General features: G+C 55.6%; 1 protein-coding gene across 17 annotated transcripts in view; it reads right to left on the bottom strand.

Moving 5' to 3' along the window:
• Nucleotides 1-974: 974 nt before the first annotated feature.
• Nucleotides 975-23,286, bottom strand: part of CTDP1 (CTD phosphatase subunit 1) — a 51,957-nt gene continuing 29,645 nt past the window's right edge. For 2 of the 17 annotated variants that reach the window (XM_017653200.3, XM_017653195.3), the window contains exons 11-13: nucleotides 21,123-21,285; nucleotides 13,033-13,214; nucleotides 6,269-7,194 (exon numbers count right to left, since the gene is read on the bottom strand). In XM_017653200.3, coding sequence (XP_017508689.2) covers nucleotides 7,056-7,194; nucleotides 13,033-13,214; nucleotides 21,123-21,285 — 484 coding nt within the window. In that variant the 3' untranslated portion in view covers nucleotides 6,269-7,055. Of the gene's footprint in view, nucleotides 1,088-1,529; nucleotides 1,627-6,268; nucleotides 7,195-10,144; nucleotides 10,391-10,486; nucleotides 11,220-11,282; nucleotides 11,935-13,032; nucleotides 13,215-21,122; nucleotides 21,286-23,286 lie in introns of those variants that run through there. The other 15 variants (XM_037007428.2, XM_037007433.2, XR_005058331.2 and 12 more) reach the window with 14 other exon arrangements.

Here is a 23,286-nt window from a genome sequence, read left to right as displayed (position 1 = left end):
CTTGAAAGGTAACTTCATTGGGTGTACAGTTCTAGGTTGATAATTTCTCTGAGCACTTTGAAGATATTATTGCACTGTCTTCTGTGTTCCATTATTTCAGTTAAAAATTTAACTGCTGGGATAATTTTTAGGTAATCTGTCTGTTAACTCTGCTTTTAGTATTTCTCTGGTTTTGTTCTGTATTTCACTAAGTAAACCTAGGTGTGGATTTCATTTTAGTCATATTGCTTTGAATCCAGTCAGATTATAGAATCCAAATCTTGAGGTCTTTAAACAATTGTAGAAGATTCTAAGCCATTATCTCTTCAAAAATTCTCTCTCCATCATTTCCTCTCTACTTCCCTTTTGAAATCTGGTTAGGTGAGGCCTGGACGTTCTCATTCTGACCACTGTATGCCTCAACTTTGATGTTTTGTTTCCGTGTTGCACTTATTTATGAGTAACTCCCTTGGACGTATCTTCCAGTTCACTAGTTTTCTCTCCAGCTGTGTCTAATGCACTGTTCAATATGTCCAGGGTTTAAATTTTCATTAAATTCTAAGATTTTTCAAGTAAAAAGTTTTTTTAAAAATCTGCTTTATATTTTAATAGTCTGTTACACACACCCCTTTCCTTATTTCATTAGTGATATTAACATGCTCACTTCAGATGCCATGATAGTTTAATATTTGAAGTCTGACAATTGTCATGTTTGCCTGGCTTTCTCTACAGTGAGTTGTTTGGTGAGTTTGGGTTATTGCTTCACATTGTCTATAGTTTTATCTATGTGACTGTTTGAGATTCAATTGAAGATGTGATCTTCTAGGAGGGAATTATGTTCACTTCTGCTGGTTGCCTGTGAGAACTGTGATCTGGGGCCCCTTTCTCCTGTCACCCACCTGAGGTTTCAGGGCTAGCATGTGGCTCCACATTCAGAGGGACTTCTTCTCCATCGCCCATGCTGAAGTCAGGTCAGGTGATTTTCCTTAGCCTGTGATCAGCACAGAGAACTATCTCCCCTCGCACCAAAAGGAGAGAGCCCTTTGCTGTTCCAAATGCACGTGAGTTCCCTGGAGGGGGTCCAAGGTGTGCCTCTTGCTCCACAGAGCTGTCAGGACAAAAGCCTCAGGTAACCAGGGCCAGTGGGCACCCCTGGCGTGGGCGGCGCAGATGGAAGGCAAGGAGGAACGGCCTCCTTGTGTGTGTGCTTCCTGGGTGTGGGTGGGCAGTGGGGCAGGGAAGGGCAGAGCAGGTGGAGGACTCACCCCCTTCACCTGTCTTGACAGTCACAGACAAGGGGGTACAGCACCAGGCTGCACAGGCTGACTGATTCCCCAAGCAGGTGCTGGGCTCGTGGGGAGCATGTGGCCCTGAGCCACTCATCACGGCCCGGAAGGGGCACACAGGTCTCAGGGCGAGGACAGCGGTTCATCTCCTGAACATGAATCTCTCCCAGCCTTTACTGAGCCCCGACCGCATGGACGTATTGCTCTGGGGCTCAGAAATGCCGGCGAGCTGGCTGGCACTGGGATTTTCCCCTCACTGGGCACATACCTGAAAAGAAGTCACCACCTGAAAGAAGGTGCACGCGGTGCCAGGGACTCAGCATTTCCGGGCCGACAAGTATCTTCCCCTGAAGTGCGTGGCCTGAAGGGAGATTTGAAATGGGGCCCAATGTCTCTCCAGCATTTCTCCTTTGCTTCTTCTGCCCCAGGGCACAAGGCGGAACCACCACATGCCTTCCCTTCTTTCCTGGCATTTCCAAAAGATTTTACATTTTCTGCAGAATCCTGCTTTTTAAAGAAAGTGCTTAATGCTCTTGACAAACATATACCCAGCCCTGAGCTGTGACACCTGCTCAGCTGCCCCTCTCACTTTGACACGGGCCTCCCTGACTATGTGAGCGACACTCTGCAGCAGAAGTGACAGAGGCATCACTGCCAGGCTGCGACTGCCACCAGAGGGCGGCTCAGGGCCTCACTGGCGATGCAGCTTTCCTCACTGCCAAGGTTAAAAAATCAGTTTTTGCAAACTAGTTATAACATCGACAAGAATAATCCTGGGGCTAAAACCTTCTCCAATGCCCAGTTTCCCTGCTGCACCACCCCGAGGCCCGGGGTGTGGGGCTGCATTCTGGGCATGGTGGGTGAACATGGATGAGTCCTCCACACCGGAAAGCACCCTGCTGTCACTGCCTCTCGTCAAAGCAGCGTCGGCACTGCCTGCAGTTTGTTTCAGAGAGCGCCCAGGGTGCGAGAGGTGCTGGGTCCAGGGTGACATACTCCCAGAGAAGCTTCTGAGGGGGGGCAGCAGGCTTTGGAACCTGTGTTCTGTAACTACGGTGGTCTCGTGTGTCAACAATGCTGCGTGGGCTCTGTCCACCCAGAGCCACCACCGGAGCCTCTGGTGAATGGGACCCACCCACGTGTGTGTCCAGCAGCCCTTTTCAGAGAGGCAGGGATTGAAATGCCAGCCCCTCGTGTGGAAACGAGTGCACAGCAAGGGTGTGGTGCAGGTGGCCATGCTGGCAGACCTGTGGGGTGCGTCCAGGACTGACTGTCAAAGGAGCACCATTCCTGTTGTTTGGGGCGGGGCATGGGCGCCAACAGGACAGCAGTGCAGCTCTGGCGGGGGCAGCTGGGTGACAGCCCTGAGCTCTGCACAGCACCCAGGCATCCCTCTAAGGAAGGGCACAGAGACATGACTTGGAATATTCCTGGTGGAATGCTGGGGAGCAGAGGTCATTTATGAACCCTGGCTATGTGCCCTGGCAAGCACAAGTTCCAAAAATAAGATGTCAAGTGAGGAAAAAAGGATTCCCTTTTAAAGCTCAAAACCAGGCAAAACTGGAAAACACTGCTTACAATACGGCTTCAGTCTGGGTGTGCCGACACTGCCACCTGGGCAAGAGTGGCCCTGGTGTGCCAGAGGTGGAGGAGAGGAGGGCGGGGGTGGCCCGAAGGAGTGGGCGGCGGCCCGAGGCGACTGCCTGTGAGGCCAGCGCCTCCCTTTATCTATTCAACCATGTTTGCTGAGTACGTGTAGACTAAGAGCCGGGGTCTCTGTGGCATGTAGAAACTACGCCAGTGAACGGGCAGCAAACAAGGATTTGGGAGGCTGAGCGACAGGGCCCAGGAAGCCCTCCGAGGGCAGCGGGGGCCCTTCCAGGCAGAGCAAAGGCCATGTGTGAAGCCCCGAGCAGGAAGGAGCCGGCGTGCTCGCGAAGGGGAAGGAGAGGGTGGTTGTGAGGCTGTGCAGGCAGCAGGCTGAGAGCTGGGCAGCCAGCAGCAATCTACCCCACAACTCCTGTCCAAGTATGAACAGACCTCTCTTATTCTAGGAAGAGTAGATTTTAAAAATCTTAATGTGGGGTCTTTGAAATATATGGAATAAGAGAAATTATCCTCTAAAAAATTATAACATTCTAGAAACTGAAGAGTTCAGGATTTGGTGTTCTCCACAGAACACCACACAAAGCGGCAGCATGTGAAGCTGAGATGCATCGGGCAGCGAGGGAGGTGGCAGGGCAGGCCCGAAGGAGATGGCGTGGACAGCACAGCGGAGAAGTTCTGCCAGAATCAGGCCGGACAACACAGTAGGTGAGGATGAGAGATGGGAGACCAGTGTCCCCGAGAAAATCCACAACAACCAGGATGAAAGCAACAGAGACGGCCATCCTTGCAGATGCTTCCTGCACAGGAATCTCCAAAAAGATGCAATGCCCAAATCCTGAAACAAAGCACAATCACAGAGCTAAAGCCCTAAAGGCCCCTGGGGGAAGGGCTGGGGTGCATGGGGGGCGCAGCTGGGAGGGCATCCACATGCCTGATGCAGGGCAGCGCCCTCAGGACTCTGGCCACACGCTGGGCCAGGAAGGACTTAACCTACGTGCTCTTTCATGTGACAAGACCACCACAAACAAGCCATTTCCTGATCTGCTGGGGGCTCAGAGAACATCAACTTATCTTCATAAGACACATAACAGACAAATCAGAATGGACATCTCAAGAATCATTAAATCGCAGTTAAAAAGGACCTGAGGGCCTTAGTTTGGTGTGGAACTGGGGTGACTCTGCAGGAGGGGGTCCCGGCTCATGCTGCTCCGTTCCGGCCCTGGGTAAGGAAGTGACCCTCAGGCGAGCTCATGTGGAGCTGCTTCTTTCCAAATGACCTAAAACTGGTGCTATTTCATTTTCCTGTTTGTTGCCAGGGACCCCAAATACTATTTACAAAGGCGGCAGGAGCAGCGTGCCTGAAGCCAGGGCCATGCCTGCCCCCGCAGGGCTGTCCTACTGGGCCCACCGGCCTCGTTCTGGGCTGCGTCAAAGCTCAGCCAGGCGATGCGTCCACTGTGCTCACTTGTCATCACGGAAAACTGCAGGCTCATCCCAGGGCAGGCGGAGCTCCCGCTCGTGGCCAAGGCCTCGCTGGTTCCCTGCCCGCCTGGCCGTGACTGATGCCAACCTCAGCCATCTGATCGCTCCGTCCGTGTTTCAGAATGCTCTCTAAAATGAGGGACTGTTGACAAAAGGGCATACCACCTGAGTAAGCTACCACCACCAGTCAGGTGCCCAGCTCCAACCCCACCTGGCCCACTAAGGTGTGCCTGTCTCAACGGGACCCAGCTGGGCCCGCACGGGACTGGCTGACAGGCTCCTGAGCGCTTGGATCACAAGGCTGCCCATCTTTCTTTCTCGTAGATTACTGTCTGAAGGACGCAGCTCTGTCTTAGGGGATTTCCAGCCATTGGGTTCTGCTGGGTCCTGGACTACTCTTTCCTTGAGGGGGTGCTTGGGACAGCAGGGCCCTGAGCCCCTGGAGCCTTCGTACCCACTACTCTGGGCACCAGGGTTAGGCACAGCTAACAGCAGCAGGGAGGCCATGGCCCGTGGGCACCAGGGTTAGGCACAGCTAACAGCAGCAGGGAGGCCATGGCCCAGAGGCTGGAGCCCCGGCCACTGCACCATGACAGCTAATCGGCACCGAGCGCTTCCCAGAAACAGTGGCCACAGCTGCTTTGTGTTTAGAGGCAGTCTCGAGATGATTCAGATTCAAGATTCTGCTGTCTCCACTTCTGTGCCAACACAGATCTGGAAGGAGGGTCTCCCCTTTCTGCCCCACAGGAAAGATGGGCTGGAAACCCCAGGGCTCTGTGGCATAAGAGCAAGCAATGCACCTACAGACCCTGACCTTGGTGACGTGTGAGGACGCCATGCCTCCACATGTGGACGTCGGCCTGCCCACCTGTGCACGTGTGCAGGGTGACACCACCACCTTCCTATCCGCGTCATCATGAGCGTGGATAGAATGTGGCCGTGGGCCTGCTAAGTGCAGCCAGCAGAGAAGGCAGCCCAAGTGTGTGTGGTTCAGGCTGCAACAAAACCGGACAGCTGGTGAACGCCTAGATCCAGCTGTACCCGAAGCCCCACCAAGTCGTCTCGGACAAGCAGGCCAGGACAGGAAGACATGCGCCCCTGAATGGTGACTCTGTCACCTGCAACTGGAAAGACTAACAGGACACAGCCTTAGCCCAACACTCGACTTTTAATTTGGTAATTAGCCCAGAAAAAGGAAAGAGAAAGGTCTGCTGTACTGCTGACCTGGACTGAAGGAGCTGGACTGACCTTCACTGTGTCCAAATCACGCCTGGAGCCCTGCGTCCCGGGTCTGGCATCCCTTCTCCACACTGGCCGTACCCCACGTCCTCCTGGATTGTGGGCTTCCTCCACCTGCAGCCCAGAGCTCAGCTGGGAGCGTGCAGGGAGGTGGTGAGGGGCCCTCGGAGGCGGCTGGGCACGGCGGCTGAGCCCAGCACAGAGACCTCGGGGTGGCATGTGCTAGCTGGGTTTTCCTGATGCTGGACAAGCACATGGGACCTGCAGGTCAGACCTGTGACCGCCCACAGGGACAGGGACAACGTGTGACCCAGCTGTGTGGCCAGCGCACTGTATGTGATGAATCCTACCTCCAACCCATCAGCAACGAGCTGCTCGGGCTAGACCTGTGTGCTTCCCAGAACCTCAGCGCCCACATCCACACCTCCAGCCAGAAGGGACAGCAGCCCTTGGTGTTCCCAAGGCTTTGGTAACCCCCAGCAGCGGGACTCACAGCCCTGGAATGGCCTCAGGGACTCGGCTAGACCACGTCTCTGTTTGAGCCTCCATGGCCCCGGAAATCAACCCTGCAACCGACACGCTGTGCGCTCCGCGGTTCCCGACCGGGGGCAGGTAGGGGTGGTGGTGTAGGAGGGGCTCAGGGCTGCGCTCACTGTGCTGCACGCCAGCCGGGGGAGCTTACGAAAGAGATTTTTATTAAATGAAAGAAAACCTGTTTGATGGGTCAGATATGAAATATACAAAAACTTCACAGCAGGTGTCTCAGGAGTGAAAGGCTCCCCAGAAGGCGGGGCCCATCGGGGAGGCGGTCCAGGCGGTGTGGACCTGGCCCTGGGAACCTGGTCAGCAGACAGCTCCAGGGACCCGGGTGTCACAGCACTGCTCAGAGGTGCCCTGGCCCTCACCAGCCCGAGGGGCACGGTGGCGGGGGCCCAGTGGGCCCAGCCAAGCCATCCTCGGGTTGTGTGCCCACTCGAACACGCTGCCTCGTAAAAATCCTTCGTATATTCTGGTAACTTGGGCTGTGGAAAAGCATGACAAGAAGCCAGGTTCTCGCTACATCACCTTCCAGGTCTTGCTGGATTCCCCAGCGTCTTCACCCTAAATAATATGCAGTGGAGTTTAAAGGGAAACCACCCCTGCGCCCAAGAGCACCCTTACTACACAACAAACTGCAAACTCCAGTCCTGCTGTGCGGCCTGCTGAGCTCAACAAGGATCTTTGGCATGGTGCACAGCTTCCCCTGTAACACTCTGTTGCTTAAAAACATAGACTTTTTCCTGTAGTAAAACTTCTAAAAACACCTATTTCTGCAAAAAAATGTGTTTCTGTATGTGGAGCTCTGCAAAATATACACGTTGTCCTGAAGAAAAGGAAACCCCATCTGAGGGGTGGCATGGGGAAGTGGAGAGCTGCACGGAGGGAAGGTGATTTGTGTGGCGGCCCCACGGCCTCCCGAGGTCACATGAGGTCGCTGAGCTCGGCCTCCAGGGCTGCAGCCATCTCATCGGCCTCCGAGCTGCTGCCCTCCTCGTCCTCACAGCTGGACTCCCTGCTGGACTCGCTGGCAGCGTCTTCGTTCAGCTTTCTCTTGTGGCCTCTAGAAGAGAAGCACACGTCCCGTGAAACGCCCAGGCCCGCACGCGCCCAGCACACACATCCTGTGAAATGTCCTGGCTGGCACATGCCCAGCTTGCACACACACATCTCTGCCACATGGTGACTACCAATTGCAGAGTAGCTTCTGGTTTCAATGCAAAGACGAACTCCGGTTCTGCAGCCAAGAGCAAGTGTGGGGCCGTCAGCCCCGGGACCCCAGCACTCACTCCCTCCGCTCCCTTCACTGCCAGCCCCACATCTCCAAGGCTGAGTAGATCGGGGGAGATGAAAGAGGCCCACCAGGGCTGGGAGAACTGACAGGTCCATGCTGGGAGATGGGAGATCACATGACAAAGGAAGCACCCGGGCAGACAGCAAGATGCCTGGACGCTAGCAGATGTGGAGGCGGAAGAGGCAGAGGAAAGGCCGCGCCCCGTGCACGCCACTAGCTGCACCTCACTGAGCTGGAAGGAACTGGCACAGGCGGGACGCAGGGGCAGCCGCCAGGAGACAGGCCAGGAGCCCCCATGCTCGGGAGGACCGAAGGGCTCCTCGCAGGAGTCGCGTTCGAGCGACGCCTCAGCCCCACTCCGGGCGGCTTGAGACCCTGAATCGGCCCACACGGAGCAGGTCTGACTGCAGACGGACAGGGGCCGCTCCTTGCTGGTGAATGACTGGAAACAATGCCGGGCAACAGAAAGCCTCCGTCTCGTGGGGGAACTGCAGCTCCCACTTGAACCGCACGGTCTGCTGTTACAAGGAGCACTCTGGTGACAGCTTCGTGCACACGCGTGACCGTACTGCTCGGACGGGCTTCTGAAAGCAGCATGGCCAGGCTGGAAGGCATCTGCGTTTGTGACCTGAGGGTGGCTGGCAAGCCGCCCTCCACAGTCACACTGGTTCTCTCCTACGAGGACAGGTGAGGGTGCCCGAGTTTTGGTACCTTCCACACGCAGTATGTTATGGCTGTCTGGCCATTGCCAGCATGACAGAAAGTGGATCTTTATCATCTAATGTGCCTTCTCTTTCCTGGGCTGTGCCCATGCCCCAAGCTGAACCTCAGAGGCATCCCTCTGTGGAGAAAGCAAGGTCCTGGAAGAGCATTCCTGTGGCCGTCCCACCATCTGAAGAGCTGAGACACATCGTCCACTCTGATCAGCATAAAGAACAAAATACGAACACCCCAATGGGGTATCTGTGGACTTCAATCAGCACCTGCCAAACTCCACAATCATGGGGTTCCAGCAGTCAGCAACGCTCGGCAGAGGCTCTGGAGGTTGCTCTGGGACACTGGCCCTGATGCGAGGCCACACGCTGCACTGCAGGCACCCCCAGTGCTGGTGTCCTTCCATGGTCACTGGGCCCCCATTGTGTGTGGCTGCATTAATGCCCTGCATTCACCTGTCTGGGTTTTAACAGCACCTGGAAGCTGAAAGCCTGTGGTAGCTGGGGGCCTGTGGACAGAGCCACCCAGGGAGGAGGCTCTGCAGAACCTGGTGGGATTTAATACATGTTCCCTCAGGCCCCGCGGTCCCAGGGCGTTTAGCCCAGTGCACATCCAGGAAGACCAGCTTGGCCGCAGGGGTTGATGTACAAGAACTCGGGGATGCCGGGGCAAGGCGGGTGGTGCTGGTGGGAACTGGACCCAGGCAAGGTCAAGAACACAGACGGGGCTCTGTGACGAGCTGTCACCGTAAGTGCCTAAGACCTGCAGCTGAGGGTCCCACCCCCAGGACCCCCTCCCCACCTCTGGGCTCACCCCCTGCAGTGCCGGGAACTGTGCTGGCCAACAGCTGCACGCTGGCTTGAGTCACTCACTCTGGGGATGTGGATAAAACACAGTGCTTAGGCCTGCGTGAGCCTTTACTGCTGACTGCGGTCGTTGCAGGAATTTCAGGGGTGCAAGGAGCACAGGGCTGAGTGCGAGGGTACTCCGTCCTTGCTGACACAGCTCCATTTTAAAAGCCATTTACAGGAGTACAGGAACGTGAAGGGTCTTGAGAGCACAGGCCACCTGAGGTCACTGGGGCTCCGGACAGTGGTCTAGCCCAGCCGCCCCCAGCTCCGGCCCCTGCAGGAACGGCTGCAGCCCCCCGCCCGCCCGTGGTGGTGATGTGGGTGCCTTCTGCTGCTCTGAGCTCTTCGTTTTCCCAGACAAGACCAAGGAGTGGCTCAGACACATGTCCCCAAAGGGGTGGCACGCGCAGCTGTGCCCGGCCTAGGCCTCCATCTGACGGCACAGGCAGCCAGGGGCTGAGGAGAATGCTGACATCATCCTGGGGCTGGGCCCCAGGGCTACGTCCCCACAGAACAGGGCAGCGCCAGGAGCTGGGGGGGCTGTCCTGCTTGATGTGAGGCACTGGATCTGCTCAGCCCTGGAGGGTTAGGGGAGAAAAAGGAAAAACAGACCCCGAAAAGGTTCCTCTCAGGGATTCTTTCTGGTGGGATGCATGGACCTGGCAGCAGCCAGAGCTGGGGCCTTTCAGGGACAGGGTGTGTGTGGGAAGCAGCTGGCACCAGCTTGAGTGCACAACAGCACACGTGGGCTGGCACCTCGAGTATGCTATCCAGTAAGGAACAATTATCTTACTAACTGTGGCAAAGAAGCACACATTATTATTTTATACCAGCAGCTAACCAGTGAGAATCAAACAGGATCCGTAAAGCCTATGTTTTTGCAATTGGAGCTTTATAACCAGCTTGATATTTTTTTTGCAGAAAGCAGCAGCAGCACCGCACATGGTGAGGCTGGGCCTCCCCAGCCGACACAAGCCCGGAGCGTGCACGCGAGGCCCCGTGAGGCCCCGGGCACGCCATCCCCAGGCTGACCTCCTTATCAGCAAGCACCAGTGACAATGACGTGTGTGTGGCGTTTCCAACAGCTTGGAGATTTCTGGTTTGGGAAAATCCTTCTCAAATATTTACTCGACTTTTTTATCTTAAGGGTTTACCTCAAGGGACAGAAGTGCCTCGCCAACTGCAGTACATGACACGGGCACTTGATGTTGATTTGAAAGAGGAATGAATCAATTCCTGTGGACAAGTGAAACTGCCACCTCCTCCTTCCATGAAAAATAATTTTCAAGTTCCAGTGATGCTAAGATTCTGTCAACAGCCCGGCCGTGAGGATCAGCAGGACCTGCCGACACCAGGTGTGAGGCCCAAGTCAGACGTGTGTCCAGCGCGGAACATGTCGTCTGACGTGGGAAAAGTCATTATGGAGCCAAAATGGTCCACATGCAGAAAACAGAACAGAAAACAAAAACTCTAAACACACTTTACTTAATCAGAAATAAAAACCATTGTGTGAGACATTTAAAAAACCCCACTCTTTGAGGTTTTAGCAACCAGAACAAGGGCAAAATACAACGAGAAAATCACATTCACCAACTTTTCTGGCCAAGACAGGAAGGAGAGTGGAGCAGCAGGGCACACCGGGCAGGAGGGCAGGGGGTGCGTGCGGGCGCGGGTCCTGGCAGTGGGGGGTGGGGGGCACACGGAGGCAGTGGGAGCACATCAGGGTGCCTGTCTTACTCTTGGATCCCAAGTCCTAAAGCCCCAAAGACAAACGCGCAAGACACAGACAGACCCACACAGAGGGCGCCACGGCCGGGGTCCTGCCAGCACCTCTCCTCCTGTCAGTCCCCGGAGGACTCAGCCAGAGCCACAGTAGAAGCCCGTTGCCACGCTGTTTGCCTTTGCTCAGAACTCTCTCCGCGAGACTGGCAAGCGTCTGGCCACGGGGTGGATGTGCCCTCTCCCTGAGCCAGCCAAAAGCGGGGTGCAGGACACCCCTCGACCTGTACGCCATCTGTGCCTCTGGTCTGGAAGGTCCTGAACTGCTCAGGGCAAAGGTTCTTTCCAAGGCAGTCCGGGTCTGTTTCATTTGTGAACAGATATTTAGCAAAAATAAAGAAACAGAGCAGCACGTTAACACACCTGCGCTGCTCTGGGAAGGACGGCCCCGTGGGCTCTGCCAGTTCTTTCCGAGTCTTGGTGATTATGCTTTGAGTTTCTTTCTTTTTACTTGACCGAGAAAACAATACTGGGTTAAAAAACTCATAACCATTGTGCTGCCAATCAACAGTGCTGCAAAGACACCCCATCACGGGACCCACACTCTCCTCTGAGCCAGGGCCCCTGACCCCCAGGCCCCTCCCCAGGGAACCCACAGGACGAAGCACAGCCGAGTAAACCCCAAGGGAGCTGTGCCAGCATCTCAGCAAAGCTGAAGTCCTGCTCCGCAACTGGCGGGTGCAGAGCCAGGGCCTTGGCGCAGGGGCATTCCCGCAAGACCGCACAGTTGCACACGCCAGCTCATCCTCTGAGCGAGTCTCACCCGGACATGGCTGTCCTGTCCACACATGCTCCCTGCACTACAGGGGTTCTGGCCCAGTCCTGTCTTGTCACTGGGCATCTAAGGAAATTGCCCTTCCTAAAACTCGGTATTCTCACAGAACAGACCAGACAGGCTATGACCTGACAGCAGATGCAGAAAAGAGCAGTTACATGTACTGCAGCTGGCGTACCTGCACGACCCCATGACCCTATGTCCCCGTGGCAGACACAGGCACAGCGAGGTTCAAGGCCTTGCCAGGCCATGTGGCCAAGAAGGCTTGAGCCCCATCCTGACTGGCTTCTGCCCACAGAAGTGGTCATGCAGTATGGCTCAGGGCAGGACAGTGACCCATCGCAAGGGAGCCGAGCCTCAGGCTGACAGCCCGCCCCAGCGCGTCGCCACCTAGGACGAAACAGGTTCCCGGGTCACCAGAGCCGAAGCCCAGCGAAAAAGCCGGAGGTCAGGATGTAGGTGAACCCAGCTTGGAGGGAAACTGCCCCCGCCGAGCACCCCCAGATATGGGTGCCCTGCAGGGTTTTCCGATGTTGAAAGTTCTGCCCTCGAGACTTTCTCAGGGACCGTCCAGAGACACACTCCACCAGGACGGGAGGACAGAGAAAGCACCCTGGGGCGGGGCACAGGCCGAGGCTGCCTGGCGGGTGGGGGCTCAGGCTCCTGCAGGACGGAACAGGGGGTGAGGGTGGGAGGCAGAAAGAGGCAGAAGGCAGAAAACTAAGCAAACAAAAATGAGGTGATCATCAAGTCCCAAAAGAACAAAAAGATGCTTAAGGAAGATGTACAGCCGTTGTGTATCGTTGATGCCGTGGAAGCGTGGAAGTGGCTGCAGCGGCCAACCCAGAGCGGCCCCCACAGCCAGACAGCGAGTGTCAGCATGGAGCCACTGAGCGTGCGCCATGACACGTCACTGAAGTACTCAACATCCTGGGGCACCCAGGGCCCAGCAACAGGGGCTCTGAAACAAGCGGTGTAGCTTGAGGGACAGAGTGCGGGCAGGCGTAAAAAGGCCCGAGACGCTTCACTCAGCGGGAGCGGGTGGCGAGGTGTGTGGGGCCAGGTGGGGGCCTGCGCCTGCTCCAGCCTACCCGCCGTTCCCATGGGAGCCCAGGGGTCCTCCAGACGCATCCCACCTCCACTGTACACACATTACCACTTAAGATGGACACAGGGCACTTTGTCAGGGAGAAAAATTACATATGCCCATGTAACAACTAAAATCATAAACATTTGATGAAAAGCCAAGTGTTATATTCTGCCTGCTCCGGGGCGCAGAGTCTGATGTGGCTGGAATGTCTCAGACGGCAGGAGCAGCCTTTGCCCCCGACAGGGCCACCTGTTGCTGCTGCCGGGGAGGCAACGCCCAAAGGGCTGGCCGACACTGGGCTGGGAAGATGTGGGGACAGGTGTGTGTGGGAGTGGTGGCCGCAGGCTGGGTGCCCTCCCCTGGCCCTTTACCCATGCCCTCACACCTGGCGCCCTCACCTGGGCCCGCAGCTGGCTGCCCGGTTCCTCTCGCTGGCTGGAGCTGACTGGAGGCTGTGCCCCTCCTGGGCACCCACGGCCTCGGGCTCCCGGGGCTGAGGCTCCCCCTCGGGCTCCGCTTCCTCTGGCTGCTTCCTCTCGCTGTCGCTGTCATCGCTGCCCTCTCCAAGGATGTCGTCCACCTGACGGGGGGCCGGGAGTCAGCACGCTTACAGCATGTCCCCTCCCCCGGGAGAACACACAGCAAGAACAACGCAGACCCCACTTCCCACCACGGACCCCCAGGGCGTGCTTCCAGGGGGACCTCTATGGGGCCCCGGCCTGCTCCCGCTCTGATAGCGGAGGCTGCAACGGGCTGGTCCTTGGAAGCAGCAGTGGGCACGCAGGACGGATGGTGGGAGGAGGAGGCCCGGCTGCCCCGCCCCTGTGGCTGTTCCGCCTGCTGCTGTGAGGTGGTGGCCGCCTTGCCGGGATTCTGCACCCGAGTGACCTGGTGTATAGGCGACACAGGTCACTTCTTGGCTACACGATCCTAACCAGGATCTGATCTCTGGTGTGTAATGATTTTATGGTGAATAATCAGGGCATTTTTCTAAAATGCTCAAGGGCAGTGAGTGAGTGGCACAAAACCACTGTCCTCCAGGAGGAGCCCTGGAGTTTGGGAGGGGCAGTCGCTGCTGGCGGAGCCCAGCTGTGCCTGACGCGCCTCAAGCCTACCCGACCGTGGACGTGCCAAGTGAGGGCAACAGAGAGCCTTGGCTGGCGGGTCTGCTCCACCCGCTGTGAGCTGCTCCACCATCAGTGCCGGAGCCCAGCCACGCCCTGGAAGGTGGGCAGAGCCAGGGCAGAGAGCCCCGTGCAGAGCAGGTGGAGGGCTGAGCCAGGCCCACAGCCCATCCCAGAGGATGTCTGCTCCCCTGCCCTGCAAACGCTCAGGGGCCAGGCCCAGCTGCAGGGCAGGTGTCTGCTGCCAGTGGCACTCGCCCCCGGAGCCGGCCTGCCCTGTAGCCCTGCTCTAGCTGCCCGGGAGGCGGACAGAAGCTGCCCCCCAGCACCACTCAGCCACACGAGGGCACTTGGTGAGCCCAGACGGGTCCTGCCCTGCTTGACCTCGGGAAGATCCAAGGTCTCTGTGCCGTGGTGTCCGAGGTTCATCTTCGACTTTGACCAGAGACAATGCTGGAAGCAGGGAAGATCAGGTAGGAAAGGCACAAGGCAAGCAAAGGCAGGCGGCCCCTCAGGGACGCTCTAGAGGCCACACAGGGGGCGCTGGGTTCCCTACTGGCTTTCCTCCATTCTAATTTAATTCGTGAGAAAACTTACAGTCCTTGGGCAGAGGCAACCAAGACCCCCATCTGCCAACAGTGTCAGGCCAACCACCGAGGCCCCTGGGAACAGTGGCACCCAATGTGCCCATCTCTGGTAAGATGGCAACTGATGGCGACACAGGGGGCAAAGTTCACAGGCTCGATCCCGGCTCAGAAGCCTGCTTGAGCATCCCCTGAACGACTCCTGCCTAGGAATTGTCCAGGAAGTGCCAGGGTGTTTCAAGACTTGACATGAACTTATTTAAATGGGCGAACAGTGCTGTGTGGATGACGACACCCTCCACGGCCAGGTCCTCTGACACAGTTCCAGGCTGAAGGTGTTTTATATTTTCCCCAGAAAGATACACACAGAAAAAGGAAACTGATGTCACAAATCTGTAAGTCAACACAGTTGCCAGTTTATAACCTCAAATCAGGCCATTATTTGAGTTTACTGATCTGCAAAGCTGCTTAATGTGTGTGAAATAATAAGAGATCACTATTTATTGGTCTCTGTCCGCAGTTTCAGGCACAGAGCTCCTAAACCTCCTTGGGTTTCCTGGGTGAAAGCATCTTTGTCCTAAGGAGGTGAATCTGACTGGGCCTCAGGACAGGCTGTCACCAGGAAGATGGGCTGGGATGAGAAGCTTGACGCTTTCAGTGCTACGGCCAGCCTCCAGGGAGGGGGTGGGCTGGAGAGGGAGTTAATGATGGGTTGGGCTATGTGGCAAGGCCACCATAAAAATCCCAGAAGCACGGGGCCAGGAAGCTTCGGGTTGGCGACACACCCACATGCTGGGGAGGGGCCTCTCTAGCTCCACAGGCAGAGAGGCTCCTGTGCTCGGACCCTCCCGAACTCGCCCAAGTGTCATCACATGATAAACCAGTAGACGTGAGCAGGCGTGTCCCTGATTCTGTGAGCCATCCCTGCAGATGATGGAACCCACAGGGGGGTGTCCCAGAAACCCCAATTCATACCAGTTGGCCCTAGGTGTGTGTGACAGCCTGGACCCACCACTTGTGACTGGCATCGGATGTGGGGCAGCCTTGTGGGTCTGAGCCTCAGCCATGGGGCCCAGGAGGCTGGTGTCAGAAACCCCTTCAATCTGGGCAGCAGAGGGCTCTCTGGGTGTGAGTAGAGGAAACAGCATTTTCCCAGGTGAGTCTGGACAAACGGCCTCCCACCTGGCCCACTTCTCACAGAGAACCCAGTAAAGGCGGGCTGGATCTAAGCACACAGCTGATGTGGGGGGCTGGCACGTGCCTTCTCTGGGCTGCCAGGAGTGTGGGCTAGCTGCAGCTGGAGGGGCTGCCTGTGGGGCACCAGAGCCTGGGGCAGGGGGCGCATGCTCACCGAGGCTGGTTGGCTCTGAATGCCGAACTACAGGAACACGATGGTTGCTTTCACGTGAAATTTAAGAAGTACATTAAGTTTAGAAAGACTGGGTTTTCAGCTTATTCCAGAAAACACCCAAAGGCAGGCATGCTTGTGGGTGTATCTAACTCATGAGAACTGCTCTCTACAGACCGCCTCTCGGGAAGCAGCGAGGGCTCCCCCCGCCCGCTCCCTCTGCCCCCACCAGCCATGGGCAACCAGGGACCGAGCTGCTGCCTTCTCACTCCCCAACACCACCCTGTGCGGAGAGCGGCTTGGCCGGAGCCACCAAAAGGGCGAGCTCACGTCCAGGTCAGTGACATCCAGATCGGTTCAGTGTCCAAGTTCAGTGACATCGTGCTCCCCTCAACAGACAGCTGCCAAACAGCACGGACCTTCCATGTCGGAGCACAGGAGCATTTTCCCCACAGCTGCTTGAATGCAAAGGTGAGGGTGGCGCGCACGGGCTGCCCTGGGCTGACGGCACTTAGTTCTGATGTCGTTAGTGCTTCCAACTTCACTGGTACGTTTAACGGGTCGCATTTACACTATCTTGATAAGCAAACCTCCTATTAGAATATTCTATTAAACTTTGTTCTGAACATACTTAAGACCTTTAACTCTGCATCATAACTTTTCAAGGGAAAAAAAAGGAATTTGAAAAATCAGTTATTTTAAGTTTGATCACTGAAGACCATGATCACAGCAGCGCAGAGGCCCTGACGCCCGCTGGCCGTGGGCTGTCAGCAGGTCACTCCAAGCTGGAGCTCGACCTTGTCTCTGGCGCCTGTGCTTGGCCAACAGCCAACCGACGGTGTGCTCACCTGCCAGCTGTTTGAAATACTCGGAGAAGTATTTTGTCAGCCAACCAAAATCGAGGTACACGTTAAAACTTGACCTTATCTGAGTTAGGTGCCATCTGCTCTGCCTTCCCTCTGCTGCTTCCTGGCACCTTGAGGAGGGCATGCAACCCAAGGGCTTTTGCTGAGAGAGAGAGGTGACCGCACTTCCCGAGAACAGTAATGTGCAAGGAGCTGTTTGCCATACAAACATTACTTTTAAAATGCTAAGGTAATATTTCGAAATCAGAAGGAAAAAATCTGAGAGCAAGTATGTGAAGAGAAAAGCAAAATCCATTCTACACCATGTTAGTACTAAATTCCCTCACGCCAAGGGCGCCGGGCCACATCAGGTCTCATCAGTCTACTCGGAGGCTGCAGGATCACCACGAATCACTGCATCTCACCACAACCGCTGACCTTCACAGAGAGAAACGGTGGGAGAAGAATGGGAACAGAAGGCAGGAAGAACAGACAAGAGAGCAGGCAGCGGCGGAGCCGCGGAGCGGAGGGCGCAAGCCGGCGAGGCAGGGGGCAGCGACAGGGCTGAGACCCCCGGGCCAGCTGCTAGCTCACTCCTCCTCCGCCATCTCATGGGAGCGTGAGGAGGGTCTCTGACGCCAGGTGGTCTCCTCTGGCCCTGCAGAAATAGTGTAAAAGCTGGCTGAGGTCAGGGATGGACAGAGCCTAAGACGCAGGGCCTGTGGTATGATCAGGGGCCTGACAGAGAGGAAAGCGCGTGCGGACACTTGAACCAAGTGGCCTGAATGAGGGGCAGCTCCTCTCTCAGAAAGGCCACCGTTCCAGCACATCTCTAGAATTCTCAGCTCTAGCCTCAGGGAAGAAACCACTGTCAAGTCTGCAGCAATACCACCTAAAAGGCATTTGGAACCAACATAGACGTATTTCTCTCCTCGGCCAGAGAACACACATCCCAGAACTCTCTTTGAAACGTCACATTCTTTTAAGCTGAAAGCACTTGAAGTCACATTAACTTCCTCTGACAATGTTCTCAAAAGAGCAGCAGCATTGTGCCAACTGTGTTGGACCTGGGTCTCAACAGTGTGCAGCAGGCCTATAGGGGCCCAGAGATGGCGTCCTCCCACGCTGCGTTCCAAGCATCCGAGCAGCTGCCCTGGCTCCGCCGCCTGTCCATGGAGGCCCGTTCCCTGGGGTCTCCTGTTCCTCCACCACCCACCACCCTCAAGAAGCCCACAGGCAGACATGCCAGAAATAGGAGCCACTACTGCAGGATCAGAACGCTGCTTTCACACTACCTTCAATCTCAGGCTTTTTTCCTAAAGGCTGTATGTGTCGATCATCACCAGGTGTGTGGAAAGTTCATGGCAGCAGCTGTAGGGCTACGGGCCTAAGGTACAACACGGCATTGCGCCAAGACATATAGTTTCCCTAACTTGGCTTTTTTGTGAAACGCAACTTTGAGAAGCCTGCTAACCCACATAAACCTCTGAGTCACGTGGCTGAGTTGATCCTGCCCCAAACGGGTCACAGCACAAAAGCTGCTATGGCACCCCGCCCAATCTCAGCATTCAAAACAAGCCCAGAAAGAAAGCTAAGTGGGCAACCAGCCAGGGGCTGGAGGCCACACACCAGGATTCAGTCTGCCAGGAGAACAACTACCTACTGCTTATAAAACACATGTGACAGCACCCCTGATCCGGACCGCTGACCTCTGGGGGAACTTCCAGCTGCTCTGTGCAGCTGTGTGCAGCAGGGCTGACCGCTGCCCTGCACCTCAGAGCGCCTCCTCCCCAACACCCAGCAAAGCAGCTTCCACACTGCTCAGGCCCCGTGGCCTTTCCCACACTGCCGACTGACCCGCCCTGTGGAGAGGAGCCGAGGGCACACACAAAGGGCCCTCCATGAGGCCCAGGCTGGCCAGGAGTCCTGGAAAGCAATGCCTTTGCGCCTCTCCCCCAGTCCTGGGTCTTGGGCACAATTTCTGCACCGCCTTCCTCTTCCCGGGCTCTGGCGATTTCACAATGGCTGAAACCATTTCCTTTCCAGTCTTGGGGATTGGGGTGTCTGCGAGTTCACCCGCACCCTGGCATCTCCGTTCTACGTGTGGCCTCAGTGCCTCTGCTGGACGGAGCCTGCCGTCCCACAGCTCCCACTGCTCCTCGTGACTTCCCTGCGCTTTGGGGTGCCTGCCTCCCTGCGAGCAAGGCCGTGCGTCTGACCATCCCAGCGGCTGGGCTGTCCTCTTGGGAATAGGCCAGCTTCCTGTTTTTTGTTGTTGAGTCACGTCAGGATTGGGCCCTGGGCAGCGAACATCACCTCCCCTCAGAGCCTCTGGAGAACAGTTTCGAGTCTCAGCAGGTGACGGAGCACAGGGCCCTGCCTGGGTGTCTGCAGACCCCAGGGAGCTACATGTGGTACCCTCAGGTCCCATCCAAGGCCGGGCCTCTCGGCGCTAGTTTCCTTGGCCCTGACCCACGTCTTTGCTCTTCGGAGTTAGCCTGGGACTTGGGTCCACTCGTGACAGAACTGGGGTGTCTTCCCTCAGACCAAGTCCTTCAAGCTGCGGCAGCTGTGTGGCTGGGGATGCCCACAGGGTGAAGAGGCGAGAGAACCCCACACTCCTGGGACCCGGCCCCAGGCCACAGCATAGCTCCACGGCGGGGCGGGAACGGGTCAGAGCCGTGGTCACAGGAGCCCCGACCCATGGCCACGCCTGCCTTCTCGGGGCCCCACCGAGGCCCCACAGCACTGAGCCAGCCCTGCTCCACGTCTTCTCTGGCCGCTGAGCTTTCCCGGCCTGTCAAAGGTGCTCCTCCAGACAGCTGTCAGTTGGCTTGACCATTTAGGGACGCTTCAGTTCCCTAACCTAAAAGCTCATTTTGTTTAACACAACAGTGGTACATCTTTAACTCTCAGAATAGGTGGCTGTGTGTTTCTACGCGAAGGGTGGAACTTTCCGTCTATTTTGGAGCTGTGACCCAGGTATCCCATTACAAAACCTTCCATCAACCTCAAAAAGTGACAAAAAGAAACAATCAAGTCCTAGCCAGCGGCCACAGAGGGTCAGAGAGGGACCAACCGAGAGACAAAATGATCGGGAGCAAAAATGGCTTTAATTTCTAGTCAACAACTAGTTACAGAGCAACAACTAAGTGGGGGAGTAGAAACAGGGTGCAAAGATGCAGCAAGCCCGGGCAGGAGCACAGAGGGGTGTGTGCAGGGTGTGCGCACACTCACACACACTCACTCACGTGGCGCAGACGGTGGGGCCAGACGCTGGGGACGGGCACAGGCAGGAGGGGGGGACCCCGCGGCCATGGCTGCCGTCTGCAGGCACGCGTGGGCTTGGGGAAGGTGCTGTTCACACTCCTGGAGCGGTACGAGGCACAGAGGATGGTCTCACCGCTGCAGCGAGGGGGAAGAGGGGCCCGTGCCCTGCAGCTGCGCCCCTAAGGTGGCACACCCCACCCTCAGCACCTGCCCCTGCAGCCCCCTGTCACAGGACTGAGCTGAGTGATGATGACCGACAGGCTGGGGGCCCATCCTGCCCAGAGCTGCTTATCGGCTCAGAGCAGACACCGTGACAGCCCCTCTCCCCCTGCTGGTGCCCCTGCCTGACAGCACAGACATGCTGGCAAACCTGGTCACGGACGAAAACATGATGCTGGAAGGCGTGCCGCTGGGACATGCACTTTCTAACCTGCCACACACAGAACAAAGAGTGAATTTGGGCAAAATGCCATGGAGGCATTAGTAACCATGCACTCGCTAACTAGAATACTGCCACGACCATGCTTGTAGCTCCCCCTCCACAAAGCTAGGGTCCTCGGTAGCTTTGGAATAAACTTGCTTTGTCTCAACATTTTGAAACTAAGGGACAACCTACCATCACTCAGAATAACAGCAGCCCCTGGGGTGGAGCAGGGCAGACCCCCTGCCGGGCGGGAAAGCACCTCTCAAGACCCTGACCCACAGGAGCTTGCTGCCACTCTCCAAGGGCTGGCCTGCGGCAGAGGTGAGGGCCCCACGGAACACCGGCAAGTGGGATCAGAGGACCCACTGAACGGACCAGCTGCGGAGGCTTTCAGAGACGAGCCAAGACACAGACAACGCCGAGAGGGAAACCCCAACTGTGCTTGATCGCCCAAGTGGGTCTGGGGTCCTTTATCCTTATTCCCACAATTAAGCATCTGAAAACAAACTCTGCCATGCTGCCTCAAACACTGGATCACTGCCTCAAAAACGGGTCACTGCCAGGCAGGCACATGCGTGTGCCCGAGCAGGCAGTGACTCGGATTCCTCCCTGTGGCAGGCGGACACTGGCCGTCCTGGACGTAGCAGGCCGCTCAGCAGAACTCCGGCCCTCACGTGCTCCAGCCGGGGTCAGGCCCCACCGGCGGGGTCACCAACCTGCCTCGGAAAGCCCCCTCATTGCGCACATTGCCACTGGTCCTGTAATGGAAACATCCCATGGAAGACAGGAGCACCAGTCCAAGGCCACACAGGCGGGCAGGGGCACGGTGCGCCACACTGGGCCGCTGGGGCACACAGGGTTGGGGCACCGGGCCCAGCACGCCGGGGGCTCACCTCTTTGTCCATACTCTCTAAGTCCTCCTTGCACAGCGTGTACAGCGGCATTGTCTCTGACATGCTGGGCTGTCGCTTTCTTCTGGAAGGACCGGGCTGCTCTCCGTCTTGAGGATCCGGCGACTCTTCAGTAAACATCTGCTGCTGATGTGGCTGAACAGCTCTGAAACGAATTCGGCAGGTGCCGCATGAGGAGGCTGGTTTGAACCCACCTTTAGCACTGAATCGGATTCCTGACTCTCGGGCTAGGCAAGCAAACACATATGTACAAACAGAAACTATCTTATGAAAGACGTGATGCCTGGTCAGCGTGCCCACATGGGCCTCCTTGGAGAGGGTCTACCGACCCCAGGCTGACAGCAGACATGCCTGGGCTTCCTCCTGGTAGGAGCAGACGCCCACCTTCTCTCACCAACAAACCACACGGTTCACAGAGATCCATTCTGCTCTGGAATTTTAGAACAAAGGGCAAAATGAGAAGAGAGAGAGAGATGAACACTTTCCTAGAAACCAGCAGGAAATGTTATTTATTTTCAAGATAAGGTCAAGCAGGCCATAAATTCAAAAAAACTAATCATTTCTATACTGCAGACCATAAAAACAGGAAAAATGTGAGAGTGAATTTAAGAAACAGACCACAGTGGGCCAGAGTTAGACACCTGTCCACAAAGGACAGGAAAAGACGGTCCGGGACTATGTCTATACCGTTTCGTCAGACCATTCGATACTGATGTGATAAGCCGACAGTGGAAGCCGGCCTCCCCCTCAAGGGGGCTCCTGTTCCAGAGCCAGTGCACACTTAAGGCGCTGTGGCTTTCCTGCCATGTCACGGTTAGTGCTACTGGGAAGAGGATTAAAGCTTAGCTCCACACGTGTCCACCTAGCATCAGACCTTGGGAGTGCCCTTCCATGCACGTGATGCCCCCGGTGCTGTGCCTGCGTCTGCTGCTCTGGGGGCTGGGAGCCGTATGAGGGGCCTCAGAGCCTCGCTGCTGTCCCCAACCTCGCTGGGACACTGAGGACGACGTGCAGACCTCATCGCCCTCAAGAAAAATGGGGGTATCGTGTTTAAACTACAAAAAAGGAAGCACTATAAGGCTGCCCCCGGCCCTCTTTCCTCTGGGCTTCACTGCTGTTTGGATGGGTCAAGGGTGTGGAGGGAGGGGCCTCCTTCTCTCTCGTATACACTGGTCATTCCTTCAGTTTTGAGAACAGAACTATCAGCATGCTGTACCAATAATCATCCATTTTAGGCAAATGTATAGCTTCCCATATATACAAGTGAATGGGAAACACAGTGTAGTCAACATGACGAGGTTATTTAGAAAAAAATACATGCCTCTGATAGGATAAACTATACCAGGAAGTATGCTGTTTCTCATTACAATATTTATATGGTTAATATGCTTTACTGAATTGTACTCATACCCTTTTATATATGCAAATGGGCTAGCAAGAGCTTAAAAAATTAATATTTTGGTGGAGAAAATTTAATCAAAAGTCAGCTCATTAGAATAAATACCAGCCCAGTGTGTGTGTGTTTTCACCAGAAAAGGCAGAACTGAAATACTTGTTTCTTTATTGTGTTGCTGGTAGCTGAATTACTGCTGTTCACATGAACTATGCCCATTCTAGAACAAATAAGTGGTTACCTGTTGCCTGATTATTAGTGTTATACAGTAAAAGAGAGGTGTCCAACTTTACAAGTTCAACTTGCCATCTGCAGGTCTGTTTTCAGACAACACTTTATTTCCTCTCACTTAGCTTAAAAATTCCTAACCTTCTGTCACTTATTTCAGGCAAGGCTGAATAGTCCAAAAACAAGTGTGAGCCTAATTTTTAAGCATTCCAAATAGTTTAAGGTAATATGCCTTTGCTCTTTACATTTAAGAGAAATAGTTCAAATATTTGTGATTTTATTTTCAACATGAAAAGCAGATGAATCTGCTTCTGTGAACATCAGGGCAGCAGTAATTTCATGACTGCTTTCAATCATGTGCACATTACTGGAAAACTGTAATTTAAAAATGACATTACTGCAGTCCCATTTCCATGCACAGAGCTTTCCTGCCACAAGTGAAAATTCAGATTGGACAGACATCGAAGCCACATGGCCATCAGGACACAACAAACTTTGTTTATCCCTGACTTTTAAGTGTTACGA

This window comes from Manis javanica, chromosome 9 (genome assembly GCF_040802235.1).
Source record: "Manis javanica isolate MJ-LG chromosome 9, MJ_LKY, whole genome shotgun sequence".
Lineage (NCBI taxonomy): Eukaryota > Metazoa > Chordata > Mammalia > Pholidota > Manidae > Manis > Manis javanica.
The sequence above is the reverse complement of the archived record's forward strand: the minus strand, read 5'-3'. Positions and strand labels throughout refer to the sequence as shown.